The sequence below is a fragment of the Ciona intestinalis genome, chromosome 8 (genome assembly GCF_000224145.3).
Source record: "Ciona intestinalis chromosome 8, KH, whole genome shotgun sequence".
NCBI lineage: Eukaryota > Metazoa > Chordata > Ascidiacea > Phlebobranchia > Cionidae > Ciona > Ciona intestinalis.
Window position 1 is genome coordinate 3,835,123 of NC_020173.2, and position 21,317 is coordinate 3,856,439.

At 37.1% G+C, this 21,317-nt stretch overlaps 4 protein-coding genes across 6 annotated transcripts; 3 read left to right on the forward strand and 1 right to left on the reverse strand.

The window, feature by feature from the left end:
• Positions 1–2,131: 2,131 nt before the first annotated feature.
• On the forward strand, positions 2,132–9,044 carry LOC100184662 (the record flags this gene model as incomplete). Its single annotated transcript, XM_002123717.3, is given in 17 exon segments — positions 2,132–2,196; positions 2,390–2,572; positions 3,463–3,620; positions 3,984–4,149; positions 4,217–4,615; positions 4,717–4,868; positions 4,962–5,109; positions 5,253–5,396; positions 5,737–5,928; positions 6,192–6,362; positions 6,631–6,815; positions 7,134–7,357; positions 7,584–7,794; positions 8,024–8,162; positions 8,381–8,555; positions 8,633–8,826; positions 8,913–9,044. Coding segments are annotated over 17 exon segments (2,968 nt in total), but the record flags the coding sequence as incomplete, so codon positions are not given.
• A 264-nt stretch (positions 9,045–9,308) lies between these two features.
• LOC100187058 (grpE protein homolog 1, mitochondrial) lies at positions 9,309–10,797 on the forward strand. Its single transcript, XM_002123653.5, has 3 exons — positions 9,309–9,516; positions 9,716–9,848; positions 10,130–10,797. The coding sequence occupies exons 1-3, from the start codon at positions 9,440–9,442 to the stop codon at positions 10,565–10,567; spliced, it is 648 nt and encodes a 215-aa protein (XP_002123689.2). The 5' UTR covers positions 9,309–9,439; the 3' UTR covers positions 10,568–10,797.
• Positions 10,798–13,207: 2,410 nt separating this feature from the next.
• Positions 13,208–15,967, forward strand: LOC100179162 (uncharacterized oxidoreductase YxbG-like). Its single transcript, XM_002129564.4, has 8 exons — positions 13,208–13,226; positions 13,827–13,910; positions 13,990–14,123; positions 14,480–14,619; positions 14,958–15,054; positions 15,133–15,243; positions 15,310–15,346; positions 15,624–15,967. Exons 4-8 carry the CDS (start codon positions 14,575–14,577, stop codon positions 15,838–15,840), a joined length of 507 nt encoding a protein of 168 aa, XP_002129600.1. The 5' UTR covers positions 13,208–13,226; positions 13,827–13,910; positions 13,990–14,123; positions 14,480–14,574; the 3' UTR covers positions 15,841–15,967.
• A 451-nt stretch (positions 15,968–16,418) lies between these two features.
• LOC100176839 (adhesion G protein-coupled receptor E1-like) lies at positions 16,419–20,435 on the reverse strand. 3 transcript variants are annotated; one of them, XM_009861038.3, is made up of 9 exons: positions 20,108–20,418; positions 19,818–19,901; positions 19,039–19,158; positions 18,284–18,439; positions 17,799–17,918; positions 17,222–17,380; positions 16,871–16,990; positions 16,564–16,704; positions 16,419–16,511 (listed from the first exon to the last, which is right to left on the reverse strand). In XM_009861038.3, the coding sequence occupies exons 1-9, from the start codon at positions 20,175–20,177 to the stop codon at positions 16,507–16,509; spliced, it is 975 nt and encodes a 324-aa protein (XP_009859340.1). In that variant the 5' UTR covers positions 20,178–20,418; the 3' UTR covers positions 16,419–16,506. The 3 variants fall into 3 exon arrangements, with proteins under 3 accessions (XP_009859340.1, XP_018668353.1, XP_018668354.1); XM_018812808.2 differs by lacking the exon at positions 16,871–16,990 and having other exon boundaries at positions 20,108–20,435; XM_018812809.2 differs by lacking the exon at positions 17,222–17,380 and having other exon boundaries at positions 20,108–20,422.
• Positions 20,436–21,317: the final 882 nt, after the last annotated feature.

Below are 21,317 nucleotides of genomic sequence, written 5' to 3' on the forward strand. Positions count from 1 at the left end.
CAGGCAGGCGCGCTAACCACTACGCCACGGCGTCGTCATGAATACATTTCGTGTATACATAGATTAGAATTAGATGTGCGTTTTAACAATGGTTGTAAGGTTATATGCCTACAGTCTACGTTTTATTAGGTCGACAATGTAATAGACACAGTTACACCTGGTTGAAACTGTTACAAAGCTGACAAGACTTTGAGAATGAATGTAACTTACTTTATCCTCGCGTGGCCGAAAAACGACAGTCGTAATCACACGGGTTTAACACCTCGTGCCAGCTTACGAGTTACCATGTATGTTATTTTGTGGGTAATTATTTGGGGGGGGGGGGATTTTTTCATTTTTTTTAATGTATGGCTAATAATTTGGACAAACCATTAGTGACCACTAAGTTGGAGCAATTGCCGTTAAGTGTCTTGCCCAAGGACACATACACCGACAATGGTAGCAGCGTCGAGCCTTGATCCCATTACCTCTGGGTTACAGGCAGGCGCGCTAACCACTATGCAACGGCGCCGGAAGTGAGTAACATATGGTTATTGTAAGCAATATCCACATGTATCTGAGAGGGGGATTTTGAACACAACATCTGCATTTGTTGTAATAACTATAACTCTATAGTTACAACAAGCTTTGTAATGTAAACCTTTGTTTCATGAGTAATTTTGTATCTGCGTAATGAAAAACGAGAAACGGTATAATATACTCTGGTAAATCAAAATATTTCTTTTGTTTGAGCAATGTCACATTGTGTTACTGCCGGACGTTTATATTGTTTAGACCGGATGTTTATGTACAAAGTAAATTGAGTTTTATGTTGTAATTTCTGGAACTGTATAAAAACTGCTTGTTTATTTTCATTCCGTATGGCGTATATGTTTAACTCGCTGTAAATATTAAGGAATAAACTAATCCGTATGTAACACTCACACACGCGAGTACTTGGTCGCCGACTCATCATTGCGAAATGCGTTATAGTAAAGTTTAATGTGACCCTGATAGATACCCTTTACTCTTGTCAGATATGCAATGGGAATTATGAGTGTGCGGTTTTCAAAATTTACATAAAAAGGTAGTTTACAACGCTACAACACAACTATGGTTCAACTGAACGTAGCGAACAATTTTCCACGACACAAGAAGCCAACACAGGTATCGCTCAAATGGGTTATGTCTAGATGAATAAGCCGGATGTATGCAGATATACAAACCACAGTACTACTTAGATTCTGCTGACAGCTAAAGGAGAAGGCAAAAAAGGTTGCGTTCAATACAACGTGGTCGTAATTGTTACGTAACATAAAACATAAAAACAACTTTCACGCCTTTTACTGGTTCGGGGATTTTAGCCCAAATCACTTATAATGGTATAGTAGGGTGGGGGGAAGATGGGACTCCTTTCACACATAATAACCAAATATCCTGATCGTGTTTTAAACAATTAACAACGATCTATGGGAGCCGTGAGGATAAAGTTTTATAAAAAAAATCGTTGAATGTTTGTTTACTACCAAATTGAAGGGGGAATAGATTGAAAAGGTGTCCCATCTTCCCCCATCCTACTATATATACTATAGAAATAGAGTCAAGAGTCAAGCTTTTCAAAGAGTTGAGAATGACACACGTTCCTGTGTAGCAATATATAGTAAAAGGTTAAAATCTCTCAAGAAAGCATGTTTAAACATAAACATCGGGGAATTCTTCAACAAATATTCAACATCATAATAAATTAACGGAAAACACTGTTTGGGATTAAAATAAATGCAGTATCTTATTTGACTCGGTTATTTGACAGTTATTTAGCAAACCTCGTGTTTTTCTATTTTAAGATATATCGTTCATGTATATTTTGGGTCTTAGATAAAACAGAATTAAGTCAGTAAATACGCAATGCATGATTAATTTAAGTGATTAAACACATCGCAGTACTGAATTATATGAATCACCGTGGAAGGTAAGAAACTATACGCATGAAAAAGAAGGCTACAACTTGTTGTTACCATCATGATTTTTGCCTCGAGCTAAAATCGACGTGTTTGAATACGCCAGGTTGATTACGAGTTCGCAAGGCGCTGATATCTCTCGCCAGATGAAATCGTTGCTAGTGAGAATACGTTTGAACCGTCATGAAGGTCGGCTCATTGTGTGTTATTTTTTTCTATGTTGGTTGGACACTGTGTTTTGATTACGCTCAGGCAACAGGTAAGCTTATTCTTAAAGAAAGGAAATGAGAAAATTGTAGCGGAACAAAATCAACGTATTTTTAATTTTAGGTTAACAACTAGTTTTTTACGCCATAATTTTAATATTTTTGTTTGTCTTGTGCAATAAGAAAACAACTATTATGAAATGCAGTTGTATAAACTCAAACTCATGGTGTAATTTTCGGTTCTAGGCACATGCGGTTTACTATCGCCACCCAGTAATGGCGCAATAGCGAGTTGCACAAGAGGAAATAGGTCTGGTTCCCGATGTCGAGTTCGATGTCTTACCGGGTTTACACCTATGCAGGTATCGAGGGTGTGCAATTGTCTCGGTGAATTATGTAGATGGAATGGAAGAAACCCAACTTGTGAACGTAAGTAGATAAATGTATCTCAGCTGTTTTAAAGTCGATATAACATTATTGCAGTGTTAACGGTGTATAATAAACATTTTTAAAGTGTTAAAGATTATAAGATTTTTGAAGTGTTAAAGTGTATAAGTTTTATATAGTTTGATAAAAACAATTATAAACCATTTTTACAGAACACTTTAAAACTGTTTTTCTCTTTTTTATTGTAAAAAAATATTGTGAAAGTGTTGTCAGAAAACAAGTGAAAACAGGCTGACGTGGTTAATAAGAGTGTTTAAAACCACATTTTTGCCATAATACCTCGTACACACGCGGTTATTACCACCTCGTATGACAGGAATTTTTTATATTCTGATTCATTTCATGAAACTTTAATTATTTGGAATCAAACGGCGTCAATGACGTGTTTAAGGATTATAATTGATTAATTAATACTTTTAATAAATGTTAATTCAATTTAGTGCGTAAGCATAAACGATTTCGACGTAATGACGTTATTAATTTCTGTCTTATAATTATATCTGTATTGTATATAATGTGGTGTTCCGTAACGCTCCGCATCCTTTTAAAACGTCCAGAATATATAGGGTCCAGTCTACGGCAGTTGCTCCAACTCAGGGGACTCTATAATGGGTTGTCTAAATTGCCAGCCACACAGAAAAAAAATCACTCACAAAGTTACATACGTGGTAATTCGTAAGCTGGCACGAGGTGTATCAAACGGAAGATCTATGTTATAACGACGGTTATTTTCCCGTGCACGCCAAGATAAAGCAAGTTTCATTCATTTATTCAAATCGATCTATATTTAAAACAGAGTTGAAATTGAATTGTACGGATATACACAATTAAACAGCTCAAGGGCAATGATAAACCACGAGTTTCGTTTGCAGCACTCGAGTGCCGTAAGCCAGACATAGATGATGGACGAATCACAATAGTTGAAGAATGGGCGACAGGTTTCGCCAGTTTGGTTGAATTTCCTTACATACCTTCCAATGTATCTGAAGGATGGGCTATTCTCATTGCCTTTGATCGCCCGCTTGGTAACGTAAGTAAACAAGTGTTTAAGTGTAAGACTGCTTGTAAGTTGCACTCCATGTCCATTGGCTACTATTATACACGTAGCCACGATAATTATACGAGTATTTGAAATGAACACCTCAGCACTATATATAGTAGGTTACGGGCAGACGGGACACCTTTACCACATAATATCCGAATATCCTGATCGTGTTTAAACAATTAACAACGATCTATATGAGAGTTGTGAGCATAAGGTTTTGTAATTCTTTGAATGTTCTTTGTTTACTACCAAATAGGACGAGAAAATAAAATGAAATGTGTCCCATTTCCCCCACCCTACTATACGTGTATATCTTTCACATATATGATAACATTGTATTATGCACAGAATGCTTTCTTGTCAAGCTGGTCATCCCAACCTACAAGTGTGTCCCCAAGCCACAATGCATTCACACTCAATAATCTCCCTTATAACAGCAACCTTGGATCTTTAAATTCCCACTACCGTACATTGGTTGTAATACAAGGTGTAGAAGGTGAAAAACCACAACGAGGTAATACGACATTCAATGTTAAACTTATATTCCTTTATACGTGCGTGCAACATATATAATTACACAGGTTACGTTGGACTATTCAACGGACGGTTGACAGACGCGACCTGCCACACTCCATCGAGACTTTCTGACTTAGAAACCTTGCCAGCTTACACAACAACTACACCTGCCCCTACAACAACTGTGGCAACTACAACAACAGAAACGCCAGCACGTCTTACCACACAGCCAGCAGCTACCACCCCAGATGTAACAACAACCAGCACTGCTGAAACTACTGCGGCTGTTACAACTACGACAGAAGTGCCAACAACAACAACAACAACACCAGCAACCACAACAACGCCTACAACAACTACTACTACAACAACAACAACAACTACAGCAACGACAACAACAAAAAGAGCTACAACGACTGGTGCACCATCTAATTCAGTTCAGTTTCAAGGAAAATCATGCAGAAGTAAGTAAAGAAAAATTCAAAACAAACAAGTTTTTATTGATCCGTTTTATATACACGTGTACAACTTTGTATTGGGCTACTCATAAAATTTGTAATTGTAGTACAAAGGATCGGAGCTTATAGAACAGAGGCGACTGGTTGGGTGGACAACGGAACTTCATTCTTTAGTGGGAAACTCAAATACAATGTTCCTGCTGCTGTATCGGACTGGTTGCTCGTTATCGTGTTCCAACAACGAGTGAAACATATGCAGGTGATTTGTAAGGCCTATATGTGTTAGCTTTAGCTATGTATACCGTATAGTTTTAATTTGTTTTTTTTTGTGTGTAATTTATGTGTATCTTAGGTTTGGAGTGCTAGAGTAGCCGGCAGCATGCGGAACGGTTACGTTTGGAAATTATCTGCTTTGTCGTGGAACGCAGTACTTTACCCTGGAGAACTGCAAATGAATTTCATTGCTGGTTTGTGGCAGCAGACGAACGATTACCCTTCAGGTAAACAAGCTTTACTTGTTGTTTAAAACAAAAAGAAACTTTACATAAGAGTCAACTGAAAAAGTTTTTGAAACAGCCATACCGAGAACAGCTATACTGTTTGAAAGGCTGAATGGTAATTTTTTTTTTTTTTTGTAAAATAGGTCGAGTTTATCTTTGCTCTTCTGAGTACAACACTGGAGATGCAGTGGACTTGTTTCCGAACTCTAACCATGCAAACGACGTCGAAGAGGAAGCGGAAGAAGAGGAGGAGGAAGAGGAAGAAGAAGGGGAAGAAGAAACATCAGGCATGTATCAGTTTAGCGTTCTTACATGGAAAACGAAACCACGGTCTATTTAAATATGACGATTGATCCCAAGCGATGTCACGGGGCCAAAATGTTCTATATGCAGCAATACAAAGTTTCCTCGGTTTTCTAGAACAGTGGCCAGCGCGTCTACCTCTAGCCCAGACGTCCTGGGTTCGAAGCTCGACGTTGCTACCATTTTGGGGGTAACTGTCAACAGGCAATATTTTAATTCAGTAGTCTTTTATGGTTAGTCAAAATTGTCAGCCATACATTGATCCTAAAATGTTGACAAAGTAAAATACGTTGTACGGTTAACCTTATACACAACATTCTACAGTTAGGACTCGTCTGCGGCCAGCAGCAGTTAGACCTCGTCCTAGTTCTCGACCAAGGGTAACAACACCGACTACGACAGCTTCCACCCAAGCTGCTACAACAGTCAACCCATCTAGGTGCAACCCGTCTTCGCGCAACGGTGTTGTGGTGCGGAATGCAAGGCAGACTAGACCGTCGTGGAAACGAGCAAAAGGTATTTTAAATAAATGAAAGAAATAGATAATATTGTGGGGTAAGATGGGATTCCGTTAGTACCTATCCGTTTACCAAATTTCCTGATTGTGTTCCGAACAATTAACGCTCTTGTAAATATTTTTTGTTTACAACCAAATAGACCAGACGAATGGCAACACTTATCTTTTTATTCCACCAAAACTATACGTATAAAAGGTTTATAATTGATATTCTCATAAGCTCCTATATAAGGTATTTATAAACACATTTTTTTGGGGACAGACAACACAACATACGACTACAACGAGGTGCTACATAAATCCAATCTCTTCTACAACGCACAGAGATCAGGGGCGTTATCTCCTAGATACAACAGAATATTGTGGAGGGGAGATTCGTGCCTAAAGGACGGCTGTTCTATAGGAGTGGATCTTAGCAAAGGATGGTTTGACGGTATGTTGTATAAAAAAGAACCTTATGCATTTTAGATTTAGTAATAGTAAAGTTGTAGTTTTATGGTAGGATGAAGGGAGATGAGACACCTATTCATTTTATTATGTCGTACCCTGTGGTAGAAACAAAAAAACATTCATAAAAATATAAAATCGTATATCCTCACGACACCCCGCACTGACTGTTGTAAATAGTTTAAAACACGACCAGGGTATTTGGATATTATGTGCTAAAGGTGAGGTGTGAAATAATACCCAATATCTTACAGCTGGCGATTACATAAAGTTTATGTTCCCTATGGCTTCGACTGTCACTCTGCTGTCGTGGGGTGGAATTAATTACCGACAAGCTTACTTCGATTCCGGGACATTATCGAGGTTTATCAGTTCCATTCGGTGGGCAACGTCGTATCTCATCGCAGCTCATATTGCCCCGCAGGAACTTGTTGTGCAGGTACGTTGTTGCGCTAAGTAACCACATGTGTTTATGTTTATATATGTGGTCAACACTCCCGATTTAGAATATTGGAATTACCGTTGTTTGGCAACTTTGCACATAGGCCAATGCGCTGCATGTATGAGACACCGTCATGCTTAAATGCATTTAACTTTTGTGGGTATCCAAATAGGAGTTTATGTGCTTTAAGAATTAATGTTGCTGAACAATTTTTTCACGCAGGCCAAATACTTTGCATGATGCGTGTGAGCTAACGTTGTGCTGCAATAATTTAAGCTTTTGTGAGTATCCTCTAAGTATATATGACTTAATTAGGTTGGGAGTGGGAGCAGCCATCGCTTTTGGAGTCGCCCAGAAGAAATAACTGGTGCAAGACCTATCTACAAAATCACACCAACCAAACCTGGAAGTGACGTGGCAGCGGAAACAGCAGCTGCACTTGCGGCGGCCTCCGTTTTTCTGCGACCCACTCACGCCGCTATGGCGAACGACGCATTAGCGCATGCGAGAACCATTTACAGTTTTGCGAAACAGCACAGGTATTTGTAACTTATGCGTACGAAATTAACGACAGTGGTGACACAACTGGTGTATACATAGCGAACACTAACATTTTCCATAACTGATTTCTAACAATAACAATACGTTCAAATTCTGACAGAAAATGTAACACCTTTCCTACTGCATTTCAAATGTTTTGTTTATCTTTTTTTCTTATATAGTTTGCACACTTTGCCTTTTTACACGAAAATTAACTTATTTCAGAGGGTTATATCACGTTTCGGTACCCCAAGCAAAGCGGTATTACAAGTCATATTCCGATGAAGATGAAATGATATGGGGAGCCGCTTGGTTGTATAGAGCTACAGGAGAACAGAGGTATCTGAACGATGCCACAAGGCAGTATTTAAGAGCGAGTGGTCCATACCTGGTAGAAAGAGAATTCTCATGGGATAGGAAAATGATTGGAGTTCAGGTAAAATTCTTCAGTTGATAATGTGACCCAAGCGAAACATATACAATGCATCTATTATAGTGCTGATTTCTTGAGTAATTTATAGTGCTCATTTCTAGAGTATTTATATTCTCTATGGATAAGAGGAGAGCGCTCTAACCATTGCGCCACAGCACCGGACACGGGTTCAAAGAGAATCTGTTTGATTTTTTGCAGTTTCATGGAAAGTTTTAACCTTATACTTGTTTAGGTGCTGATGGCTAATCTAACAGGTGAAGCCATGTACAGGGATAGAGTAGCGGATTTTATGAACAACGTGATGAACGTAATTCCATCCACCCCTCAAGGATTAATGTGGCTGAGAAAATGGGGCCCGAATCGTTACGCCGGTGAGTGCAAACAAATTGAAGGGTATATAGAAACATGTACATAAACGAAGGAAGCATATGCTGACACGATTTTGTACTGTATTAAATGCGGGTATATCATGGTGGATTAATGAAGTTGAAAATCGTCTGTATCGTTTGTAGGCAATATATATGATAAAACATGTGGAAAGGAACAAGCAAACCACAAGTATGTATGCTAAAACATTCTTTTCTCCTAGCTAACGCTGCAATGATGGCGATTATGGCAAGTCAGTTGCAACCACCATTAACAAACAGTGCATTATACGAACGCTGGGGTAGACGACAAATACATCTGCTTCTTGGCGATTCTGGTAGAAGCTATGTAGTTGGTTTTGGCAGAAACTATCCTCAGAGGCCTCACCATAGATCAAGGTGTGTAATGAACGATATATGGTATTGAACATGCCGATGTGGCGCTGGTTATAACTGAAGCGCATATTTTATTTTAGTTCATGTCCGAAACCACCAGCTGTTTGCAACCATGGTAGCGGGTTACACTCAAGAAGAAGAAACCCTTTTACTTTGTTCGGGGCATTGGTCGGAGGTCCTGACAAACGTGGCAACTACTTAGATAGAAGAACTAAATACGAACAGTCGGAAGTTGGACTCGATTATAACGCTGGCTTCCAATCAGCTGTTGCAGGTTTGAGTTTTTTATGTTTATTTTAATCTTTTTAATATACTTGGCAATACAACAACTCTTCACTTACACATATATTATTTTTTCAGGCTTAAAACAATTAGTGGTGGAAAGAAGACCTCCAAGACAATCGACAACTAGATCTGGTTAATTTATTGTAGTGTTTTGTAATTATGCGCAACTGTACAACTCGCAATAAAACAAATTGAGCGAAGCTGTAATACTTCGTTCTTTCTAATTTCCTAAAAAAAACAAATTTACAATTTAGGTTAACGTTTAACTTAGGTTTAAGAAATAGTAACTCATTCTGTAAGAAACTGTTAAAACAACGTACGCTGTATTCTAATTTTTCAAGCTCCCCGTTCAAAGTTTATATAAGATTTCTATGTAATGTTTCCATTTTCCCACGCATGTTACGTCATTCATGAGTGAGATTGAGCAAAGTTTTAAGTTGTTGCATGTCGATATGTAAGCGTACGGCAAGTGTTTCATTTAAAATAGGTAACTGTCATGTATCAGGGCCTCATCTACAATTCTATTTTGATGTAATTAGTTTATAAATGTACTTTTTTTTAGTATAAGCTAGACAAATCTATTTCTATATTGATTTTTAATAATGTTGACTCGGAGCAGTATGTCACTTTCTGCACACTGTTATAAATCGATCTTTCGCGTAAATCCAACCTTAGTGAGGTAAGTGTGCGTTATGTTATTAATTTTTATACATTTGTTGCAAAATAATAATGTAATATGTCCTGATGTTTATACTAGTTAGAAATGTAAAATAAGAAACAAAGTGTATAATATTACAGTTAACTTTTAATTTCTGTATGATATAAAGTAGATCAGTAGACGTGTAGACGAAAACATGCTTTACAAATGAACGTTACAGATGTTCTGGACCATTTACAACAGAAGCAACCTCGAAGAAAGATAACGGTAAACCTGAGAATGAGGAAACACCCGAGGTGGCGGCATCTGAACAAGAAATCAAAAAGTTAAACGAAACTATTGCTGAGTTTAAGGCAAGTTTTGTGTTTATGTATGTCATTTAATCCATTTAATTAACATATAAATAGCCTAGCAAAGACAATTCTCTTTTTCCATTAAACTATAGCTTTGCAAAACGATCAATTTACAAAAGACACAAATGCACATATAGATATTGTTAAACCACAAAGTGTTTATATAAGTTGATCCCATTCTATCCGCAAATTTTTAATGTGAATGACTGCTTCAGTTTATCATGTATGGCTGTTTTAATTTATGATTGGTATTTATTTATATTTATTGTTTACTTCTACAGGACAAGTACCAAAGATCGCTTGCTGAGACTGAAAATGTGCGTTCTCGGCTACGAAAAGAAATAGAAGATGCAAAGTTGTTTGGAATCCAGGCGTTCTGCAAGGACCTGATCACTGTAGCAGATGTAATGAAAATGGCTGTGACCAGCATCCCAGAAAATGAACTCGAAAATGAAACGAATAAAGTTTGGAAGAGTTTTTATGAGGGTGTCTGCCTCACAGATAAGGAATTACACAAAGTATTTGATCGCCATGGCTTGAAATTGCTGGAACCTGAACAGGGGGATAAATTCGATCCCTATGACCATGAAGCTCTTTTCGAGGTTCCAATTGACACTTTAGAGCCGGGTTCAGTTGCGCATGTAGAAAGGATTGGGTACAAACTTAAGGGCCGAACACTTAGACCTGCACAAGTTGGTGTTTCAAGAAAAGCAAGCTAATTTTATTTGTTTTAAAGAACAGGATGGTAAAATTTTGGTTAAAGCTGCTTTTTTTTAAATGCTGTTTTTTTTAAACCAATGTGGAATTTAAAAAATTGACTAAAAGCAGTTTTTTTTTAGTTCAAACATCTCCTTGTAAAATACCATTGTATGTAATTATTATTTCCCCCTATTTCATTCTGTTTAATTTCACAATATAATAAAATAAACGTATCCTGTGTTTATACTGTTTATTAAGTGTAAATGTTGAAATATGCTTTAACAGTTTTACAGTGTCTAAATATTTTAAGTTTGTTAGTCCTCTTCAAAGGCACATAAGAAGGTAAAACATACTACAGATCCAAGCTTTCGACAAGACAGTTAAGATACAATTTTACAGAAGGCAAAAGACAACTGAATTTTAGATTGACGAGTTATCATGCAGACATATAATAATACACATGTCAAGGCAAAAGACAACTGAATTTTAGATTGACGAGTTATCATGCAGACATATAATAATACACATGTCAAAATAGTCTAATATTTGCACCGGTAAGGTAACTTATTATTGCACACATAAATTAATACACACATCGTAACCACTATTGGCGCAGAATTGTCTAAAGTGCTATAAGCCTACAAACCAAAGTTCTAAATCCTATATGCGCGACCTGACCTGTTCAATAAGATACGTTTCCGTGAAAGAAATGCGGGCACACAAAAAATGCGTAACAAAAAGTACACAAGAACTGGAAGCACAACAACAACAACAAGCGAAGTCATAACACGTGTAAAATACATTTGAACTCGGAAACAATACAAGGCATATGACAACATAAACGTTGGCTCACGCATCAAACAACTACGCTATAAAAGATTTTTGTACCAACCGTTTTTGTAGATGCTCCTCTTCGTTGAAACACAATTTGTGTTTACCTGGAGTTATTAATTATATAATATTTTATGATTTTTTTGCCTATGTATTCAATAGCCACCTATAATGCCTACAATATATAGCATGATGGGAAAAGATTGGACACATTTTCATTCCACTTTCTCGTATCATTTGGTAGTAAAAAAACACCGAAAGAATTGTAAAACCGTAACCCTCACGACTCCCATAGACCGTTGTTAATTGTTTAAAACACGAACAGAATATTTGGACATTACGTGCTGAAGGTGATTTTCACGCCACTTAATTTCCACAGTACATATTTTATAGGTTATAACCATGTAATGTTACACAACTAACGTCTTTCGTGTTACTTAACTTATCTATACCTTTGCCACCCTATACATAATTGTAAGCGTATAATATTTAGTACACACACCATGGGCCCAAATGTGCTTCAGTCAAGACGTCAATCAAAACAGTTGACTTGCTTAATTAAGTATACACCGCAGTAATAAATAAAAATAAAATAGGGGAAAAAACAAATATAGGCCTACGTTATACACCCGGCACCATTTGTGCCCGGCATCTTATAATTAAGGCACTGCACCCTAACTGACAACAACTTCTAGCTATTTCAAAACATCAGATCAAAGTATTGCAGCCGACTAACTTGTAACGTAACTAACTCGATTCAAACAACTGCAGGTAAACAGAATTCAGGTACTTGACTGAGCACAGTTATGTGTTTCAAAACATATAATGCCGTATTTACTCCAAACTTGTACAAACCAATTGCAACATACACTTTCTAACAACAGGTAAACAATTCAAACTATCTTACGCTCCGACACCACGATATACAGCGGGTCAGTCTGACTAAAACACTAGCTCAACTTTATCAACTGAAGTTATCAAAAAGTTATCAAAAAGTTAGCAAAATCCTTCTATACATCCTAAACCTGTAAAAACACAAAACCCTGCGAAGAAAGTGGTTTGGGTTTGCCTAAATATTTAAATATATAGGTAAAACACAAGAGTACAATAATAAAATCATATATATACGCTGGAAGAAGCAGTACAGACTGTGGACATACGCTCATTAGGCCTATGGCTAATATACAACTTATCGTGTATGGGCCTTAAAAAGTGTATATAAGAAACATGTCATACAATTGCAAACGTTATAAATCTAACCAGACAGTTGAATTAACCTGTACAGCGGCACAAATCACTCAAAAATACATAGTAGCAACTTCGACTTAAAACAAACAAAACAACATTTTCAGTGCCAAGGAATCCATGCAACAGCGCAATGGCTTTTTGTTCGATGTGTGGCTTGTTTTCAGCGTGGTCAGCAATTAGCGCATATTCACTGGAAAGCGCTTTTAAGGTCTCGGGCGTTTGATGTGTTAAAAGCGGCTTTCTTAAAAAAAAAATGGATGAGAGAGAGAGAGAGAGAAAAAAAACGGAAAAAACGAGCTAGAGGGAGAACTGTTTTGGCCATCTCTTTGAATACAACAGGGAGTATTTGATTAATTGAAACCATGCAGAGAAGGAAATCAACAACGAAACATGTGAACATTAGTAATACGCGAACTAACAAAGTTGTGAAATGCTCTGTGCTTTAATCAGTATAACCAGGTCTTGAAGCTATACTGGTCGGCGAATCGCAATGCCTTATTGAATACGTAGATTGGCATAGCATTTACAGTGGATAGTAAAAAATGTGTACGTTTTCACCATAAACGTTTAATCCATAGTTACTGAAGTTATTTAATTTGTGTAAGTAAGCGTTTATGTAATATACAGATATATAGTAGAGTGGAATACATGTAACATGTTTAAAACATATTATCTAAATATCCTGATCGTGTTTTTAACAATTAACAACAGTCTGTGGCAGTTGTCAGGAAATGGACTTAAAATTATTTGAATGTTCTTTGTTTGCTTCTAAACAGGACGAGAAAATGAAATGAAAAGGTTCCAGCACCTTCCCTACTTAACTATATTTAGTCATTATAACATAAGCAGGGCCATTTTTCATATACACATTACGCCCAATTACGAGTTGTTTGACTTTATGGGTTAGAGGGGTTTTAACTTTAAAACGTGTGTAAATAGTTCATAGGCAATTAAACTGTTTACACATTGCGACTAACGGAGAGACAGAGGCCTTTTAATTATCAACTAAACAGTAACATATGGTCAGAGAACTTAAACAAATGTTGACGTTACGCCAAGCTCGCGCAGAACTGTTGTTTGCTGCTTTCGAAGTTCTGTTTATTATAACGTTCGAAGTTCTGTGTATTCTGACAGCAACTCATAATCGAACCGAATAACAAGTCAAATATTTTAGTGTTTAATAATTTTATTAATTGACAGATACGACTGTATAAAAGGTCAAATATTTTAGTGTCAGTGAATGTAACATGGAGACCAATAGCAGCAAAACCGTTTTGATAACAGGTAGGCGGAAAATCCTTTATCAGAAGCTGTACATGCATGATATTCCTTTGGTAAATTTAAATTAGCTATCCTGCGACAGGAGCATCGGGTGGACTTGGTGAAGAAATTGCTTATTCGTTCTCTAGAAAGGGTATGGTTGTCGTTATAAGTGGACAAAACCAAGAAAACTTGTTAAAAGTGTCGGAAAAATGCAAAGCGGAGGGCGCGGCAAAGGTAATGTTTATATCCCACAAACTTTTAAATAAGTAAATAAATGATGTAACTTGATTTTGCCTCGCGTGGCCGGAAAACGACAGTCGCTATAACACTGGTGTTCTGTTTCATACACCGTTGCTGCAAGCATACTGAAACTTATTTTATCGTGCATGTCTTCACCAAACACCAGGAAACAGCACACGCTACCGGTTGTTGCGTACCAAATACATTTGTTTTGCCTTGTCTTGCAGATCACCAATTACGTTGAACTAAATCACAACAGAAATTTAACAAACGAATATAACAAGAACATATTATTTCCAAACTCCGTTCAATTATTTCATTTCTCGTTATTTGACTTGTTTGAAACGTAGGTGGTGATTGTTGCGGGTAACCTGAGGATAATAAAAGATATCGAACGAATAGTGGAAACCACTGTGAAGGAATGTGGAAGCATAGGACACCTTAAATGTTACATTTAAGGTGTCTTGGATCTGGAGGAGGAATAGCGGAGGTTTGTATACAGCAATAGCCAGTGTTTGAAACGTCCAGGCTAAAACTGTGTCTATTCTCATGTAATGTGTATACATTACAAATGTATCGCTGACATTATTGGAGATCCTATCAGGGTCCACTGCATGGGTTTGAATAGTTGCTGTTTTGGGTTTTTAAGGACATATACGCCTATGGTTGCTGTAACAGCTTCGAGACTGTAATAAACACGTTTCTTCTGAGCCAGAGGCAGGCGTTGCCACATCACCGGATTATTTGCAAGAATATGATTTTAATTTCATTAGTATAGGTTAAGTTACCAGTGGTTTGTAAAAAATGCTTCTCATTGCTCTTTTTTAGTCCACCGTCGAAGACTTGAATGAAATATACGAAGTCAATATACGAGCACCGTTTTATCTCACCAAACTTTGCATGCCTTACCTTATTAAAACCGAAGGTACGAGTTAGTAGTTTCACACATATAACACAATATTGGGTAATTTAACTTGATATGGATTTACTTTCATTTTCGTAGGGTGTGTTGTGAACGTATCCAGCATTGCAACAGAAATCTATATACCAGAGTGTTTGCAGTACAGTATGGCGAAGTCTGCGCTGGACCATTTCACCAAGTGTGGCGCTTTGGGTAAGTATATAGCTATGTTCTGCACTGTCAAATAAAAGTAACTCTCAATGCTGCGACTCTTTGCAGAACTTGCTAAATCAGGAGTCCGCATGAACAGTATAAAGTAAGTATATACCAATATGGCATAATGGAATTTCCAATTAAAGTACAGAGCTCAGGGTAGTATAGTAGCTTGGAGTAAGATAGGCTACTGTTAACATCGCAATCCCACATTTTCTGATCGTGTTTTTAACAATTAACAACGCCTTTTAAGAGTCAATGGGCTAGGATTCTGTAAATATTCTTCGCCTACTACCCAATGGGTCAGAAAAGAGTATAAAAGCGTGTCTCATCTCACCTTACCCTACTTTTGAATACAAATAACTTTGTTTGCAAAACAGCCCAAGCTCCATGCCAACTAAGATTCTACACCGAGCACTTGGGCCAGAAAAAGCATCAGAACTATTTAAGCAATCCAAGTCTCTTCATCCTCTTGGATCCAGCTGCCTGACTCTAAAAGAAGTGTCGGATGTTGTCATCTTCCTCTGCAGTCCGGAGTCTAACAGCATCACTGGTTCTTGCCTCCGTACCGACAGAGGACGTCTGATGGTGGGATAAAGAAACGCTTTGACAGAACTGATTACATTTCATTAGGATTTCGACTTGACTTCCGTTTTATACAAGATATGCGCATGTCGAAAAATTGCGCTTCGTATATAAAATAAAATATTAGTTTAAAAAATCACCTGGTACTGACATACTTATAGTAGGTTGGGGTAGGATGGAACACCTTAGCACTCTATTTTCTGTTCCCATTTGTTTGTTAGTAAACTATTAAAGAACTCGTTAAAATAATTTTAACGACTTTCATGGACCGTTGAGTTACCACGTATCGGACTTTGTGGGTGACATTTTTTGGTTATGGCTGTCAACTTAACAACCCATTAAAAACCACCAAGTTGAAGCAACTACCGTTAGGTGTATATCTTGCCCGATAAAACATACGCCCACAACAGTAGCAGCGACGTCGAAAATTACCAAACACAGTCTTCTGCGATATTTCATGACGAAAACGGCAACAAAACATTGTGTCGGATTACTTTTAAGTCATGTTTTATGCGGAAGCAAACTGAAATTCCGGATACCTTTCACTGATTAAGATATCTCACAGTCGCGAATCACAAATATCAAGTTTTGTGTATGCATGGTTATATTTTATTTGGAATACAAATGTTACAACTATATACGAATCACATCAGCAATCCGATCTGTCGCGTTTCTTTATTAAACTGTAAATACAAAAGAGTTATATCTAAACACCATTAAATATGTATGCCTCACCATAACATCTTCTTTGTAGTCTCTGAGGTCTTCCTGCATACACAACTGGTCTCCAACTGCATGCACATACATAACTTCCTGGTGTATTAATGCATCGTCTATTGGTTCCACAGATGTTTGGTCTCAAGCATTCGTTTATGTCTGTTAAATTTATAGTGGATTGGGTGAAATGCGTGTTTTATTCTGTGCTATTGTCCCATTTGTTAGTAAACAAAGAATAGTTATAAGAATTATATTCACTATTCTTATGACTCCAAACAAACTGTGGTATATCTAACTAACCCCTTACCAGTAAAGTATGCCTTACCAATACATCTTGTTCCGACTTGTCTGTATCCCCTCTTGCATACACATCGGTAACTTCCTGGTGAATTAACGCATTTCTTATTGGTGCCACAGATGTTTGTTCTCAAGCATTCGTTTATGTCTGTTATTTCAAGTTTCAAATATGTTAATCTTTGCTAGTTTCACTTAGATTACGATATTTAAGTACGCTACTTATAGTAAAGAATCCTTCCTCCACGTTACCTACTAACCGCTAAACGTGCTAACCCGTATACCCACTAAACCCATGTACACTTAAATCATTTGAAATGTTCAGTGATTTTAACTTAGCTAAGTATACAAAACTATGACAATAAATACTATGAATGTTTACCAACGCATCTGTATCCGATCAAGTTGTACCGCCATGGGTGGTACCCGACTGCTCTGCGGTACCCAGGCATACACTCACATCTGAAGCTTCCAACTGTGTTCACACATCGTTTGTTGGTGTAAGTACCACAAGTGTTTGGTTCCGAACATTCGTTTATGTCTGTAAGCATTTAAAAAGTTGTTTAATGCAGTTTACCTACTTTTAAGGGTCATGCTACCTACTTAAGAGTCATACTAACACGCGCCTGAAGAGGGGGGTTGGGACGAGTCATACTAAAACACGCTCGGTGGGATCCCGAGTGTTTTTTATAAAAAGTACCCTTTTGGTAAGTGCTATGATTTTGCTTGTTTGGATGTTCCAGACCAGTGGTTCTTAAACTATTTTGTACGCTTTACTCTTTTAACAAAGATGCTTGTCAGATTTACCCCTAATATGTAACATACGGCGCTAAATTTAGAGTAAATTTATCCCAGTTTAAGAGACGCTGTTCTAGACTTTTGTGTAAAGCGGACTATTCCCTCAAAACATCTACCAAAATGTTGTAAATCTAACCCCTAACCCCTAAAGTATGCCTTACCAATACATCTTGTTCCGACTTGTCTGTATCCCCTCTTGCATACACATCGGTAACTTCCTGGTGAATTAACGCAATTCTTATTGGTGCCACAGATGTTTGGTCTCAAGCATTCGTTTATGTCTGTTATTTCAAGTTTCAAATATGTTAATCTTTGCTAGTTTCACTTAGATTACGAATATTTAAGTACGCTACTTATAGTATAAGGTATATAAGCAGTGTTAGTGAAGAATCCTTCCTCAACGTTATCTACTAACCGCTAAAAGGAACTACTAATCCGTATACTCACTAAACCCATATACACCCTAACCCCTATATCACACTACCTAACAACCTCCAACACTTTCCCAATATGTAAACGGAGGGTTCTTCACTAGTGCTATACGTCAGTTGATGTAAGCAATCGGATTAAATTATATCATTTAAAATGTTCAGTGATTTTAACTTAGCTAAGTACAACTATAACAATAAATACTATGTATGTTTACCAACACATCTGTATCCGAAAATGTTGTGCCGCCATGGGTGGTACCCGGTTGCTCTGTACCCGGGCATACACTCACATCTGAAGCTTCCAACTGTGTTCACACATTGTTTGTTGCTGTTAGCACCACAAGCGTTTGGTGTCGAACATTCGTTTATGTCTGTAAGCATTTAAACAGTTGTATTATTACCTACTTAACAAGCGACTGCCACATTTCAGTTGAAAATAGGGGATTTCACAATTACAATCTTTAAAAAGGCCGTGTTCAAACCCCCAAAAAACTAAATGAATTAATATTTGCTCGTTAATAGGGGAATCAAATTAGATCAAGTGGTTTATATGGAAGCCAAACCTGATTGCTCAAATCCAGTGGTTCCTAATGGGTTGTTAAAAATGTCAGCCACACAGAGAAAAAAAAACAATCGATAAAGTTACATACGTGGTAACTTGCATACAGGCACGAGATGGATGAAACAGAACACTTATAACGACTGTCGCAATAACGACTGTCGTTATCCTGTACACGCGAGGATAAAGTAAGTTGCATTTATTCGTTTATTTAAATTGTCAGCCGAACAGAAAATATAATCACCCACAAAGTTAGATATACGTGGTAACTTGGTCGTATATACAGACACGAGGTGTGTAAAACGGAACATACATGTTATAGGGACTATCGATTTTCCGTGCAAGCGAGGATAAAGCAAGTTACAACTTACAATTATTGATAATATGAAAATTTGAATCTTGATATCTCACCTGTGCATTCAGTTCGTGGGTTCCCGGTGTAACCAGTATTACAAGTACAGACAGGTGCATAGCGTGCGTCGCGACATGTTGCATTAGCTGCACATGTGCTAGAGTTGCATGGGTTAATGTCTACAAAAAAAAACGCAAATAAAAAATAAAAATAATTCTCTTATAGTTTTTAACAAAAAAATTTTTTAGGCACATTTATAATTTGCGATGCAATAATAAGATGAAAAAATATTTTTTCTATTTAAAATATTCTTTTATTTTTACTCTTTTACAAGTCCAGATTTAACTTGATATTTGTATAATTTCATGTATAGCTAAGCATAAAGATATGAAATACTTAACAGATACTTATGTAAGAATTGCGGTAATTATTATGGAGCCTATGGCAACATTAGACGGACGCTATTTTTAGTAACGCTATACTGCGTGTAACTGTTTTATATTAATTAAACTGTGAAACAAAAAAAGTAATTTAAGTTCCAGTTTATGCGGTGGCCCTTGTCAAAGACCTAGAATTTAGGCCAGATTTGGCCCATTTTCCCCTTCTTAAATTAATTAAAGTCAAGCAGAAAGATGTTATTAATTTCTTGGTCAGCGATCGCACAAAAAAAAGAATCATAAAAAATAAGGGACTATTATGTGCACATTTTGTAGAATAAATATGCACTATTAAGCGCTTAGCCTATACAGCATGAAATCAAATTTTAACAATCGCCTTATCGATCATTTTTTGCATTACAAAAAAAAACAAAAAAACTAGGAATCCTAAATCAACTTACTAATACACTCATAGTGAAGCCAACTTCGGACAACGCAATTTTCGTAGGGACGGCAAGGGTTCGAGTGACATGGCGAGAAACTTGCTGAAAAAATCCAAGTTTTTAATAAACTTGAGTGCCATTTCACCTTGATAAAAAAAACCTGAACAGGACGTTAAAACACTGGGTAGCCAAAATATTAGCCGGAAGAGCTAAAACACAAGTACCTGGTATCAACTGTATATATGCAAAATTAATAAACTTCTAGTTCTCTTACGATCCAAACCCTCTTATTATTTACATGTACTTACGAACTTGCACAAATGCCTCAACGGCAACCAGGAAAACGGCAAGTCCGGCGAGCAAAAGTAATGTCTTCATGATGACCTCTGTAAAACTACAGAAGATACTATACCTGCAAGTGTATAGCCCGATCTTATATAGCAGGCGTCGCTAAATGCTTTCTTCGTATACTTCGTGCTTTCGTATGCTTTCTCCGTATTTGTTCCAACATTATTGGCCTCGATTTTTTTTTGTTACGTTTTCGTAGCACTGTAGGATTAGATCTATAGTATACTGAATTATATTTGAACAAGAGACTGACGATTCCACTTAGGCGAAATATTTTATTTTCGAAGATTATCCCAGTGGCTGCAGCTTTTTGCAGGGTGTAAGTTCTACAACTGTTTTTGAATAGGCTATTCAATATACGGCAACGAAAAGCGAGTGTAAACATTCGAAAACCGTCCTGGCATGTAGATGCTTCTGATAATATAATCGGAGGGACTTGTTCTCGTGTCACAAAATGTCTATATTCAGGAATCATTTAATGATCTTAAGTAAAAAACAAATAATCGTCGCATAAAATGCAATTATCAAAGCTCAGCAGTCATTGCTGCTGATAGCAAGGAATTTTCCATCCCCGGGCACTCTCGATATTTTTGTACCAGCTGGATCGCAGCGTTTGTGGTTGGAATTTTGTTGTGGCTGAAGTGTTGTTGCAATCCGGGATTTATGTTCTGGGTATATAGGTTTTGACTAGCGTAGGTTTGTTTTTTGACCAATGTCACGTCAGGAAACGGCGATTGTGTTCGCCATTACGGATTTCACAGAGCGTGAATCATCCATATAAATGCATAGCCGGCGTGTGTTTATTTGGTGCTTGTAAGCGAAACAGAGCTAGAAAACACTTATATCAGTTGTTTTAACCTTTAAAAATTATAAATCTATTATAAAATCTGAGAATTTATGCGGAGTAAATTAGTATTTTGACTGATTTTCAGCGTTTAGTGTGATTTAACAGGTTACTTTACGTTGGCGATTAATACTAGCAGCAATCAGCTTAGTTTACAGAATATATATATGCTCATATCTACGAATCTATAGAACCATTATCTACTACATTTAGACTATTAGGCGATACATTTTTTTGCTAGATGGGTTGTTTTTTAAACTTTAAAAGGAACATGTTGCTATACATGTGATTTGGACTGTAAAAACCCTAATTCTGGTGACGCAAAT

Bases quoted from the DNA above. Each gene is read 5' to 3' on its own strand.
- LOC100176839 (XM_009861038.3), bottom strand. From the start codon at position 20,177: ATGAAGACATTACTTTTGCTCGCCGGACTTGCCGTTTTCCTGGTTGCC. The intron at 19,902-20,107 runs GTAAGTACATGT...GGATTTTTTCAG, and splicing joins TGAGGCATTTGTGCAAGTTC to CAAGTTTCTCGCCATGTCAC. The intron at 17,381-17,798 runs GTAAGGCATACT...AAATGCTTACAG, and splicing joins AGTCGGAACAAGATGTATTG to ACATAAACGAATGTTCGGAA.
- LOC100179162 (XM_002129564.4), top strand. From the start codon at position 14,575: ATGTTACATTTAAGGTGTCTTGGATCTGGAGGAGGAATAGCGGAG. The intron at 14,620-14,957 runs GTTTGTATACAG...GCTCTTTTTTAG, and splicing joins CTGGAGGAGGAATAGCGGAG to TCCACCGTCGAAGACTTGAA. The intron at 15,347-15,623 runs GTAAGTATATAC...TTTGCAAAACAG, and splicing joins GTCCGCATGAACAGTATAAA to CCCAAGCTCCATGCCAACTA.
- LOC100187058 (XM_002123653.5), top strand. From the start codon at position 9,440: ATGTTGACTCGGAGCAGTATGTCACTTTCTGCACACTGTTATAAATCG. The intron at 9,517-9,715 runs GTAAGTGTGCGT...TGAACGTTACAG, and splicing joins GTAAATCCAACCTTAGTGAG to ATGTTCTGGACCATTTACAA. The intron at 9,849-10,129 runs GCAAGTTTTGTG...TTACTTCTACAG, and splicing joins AAACTATTGCTGAGTTTAAG to GACAAGTACCAAAGATCGCT.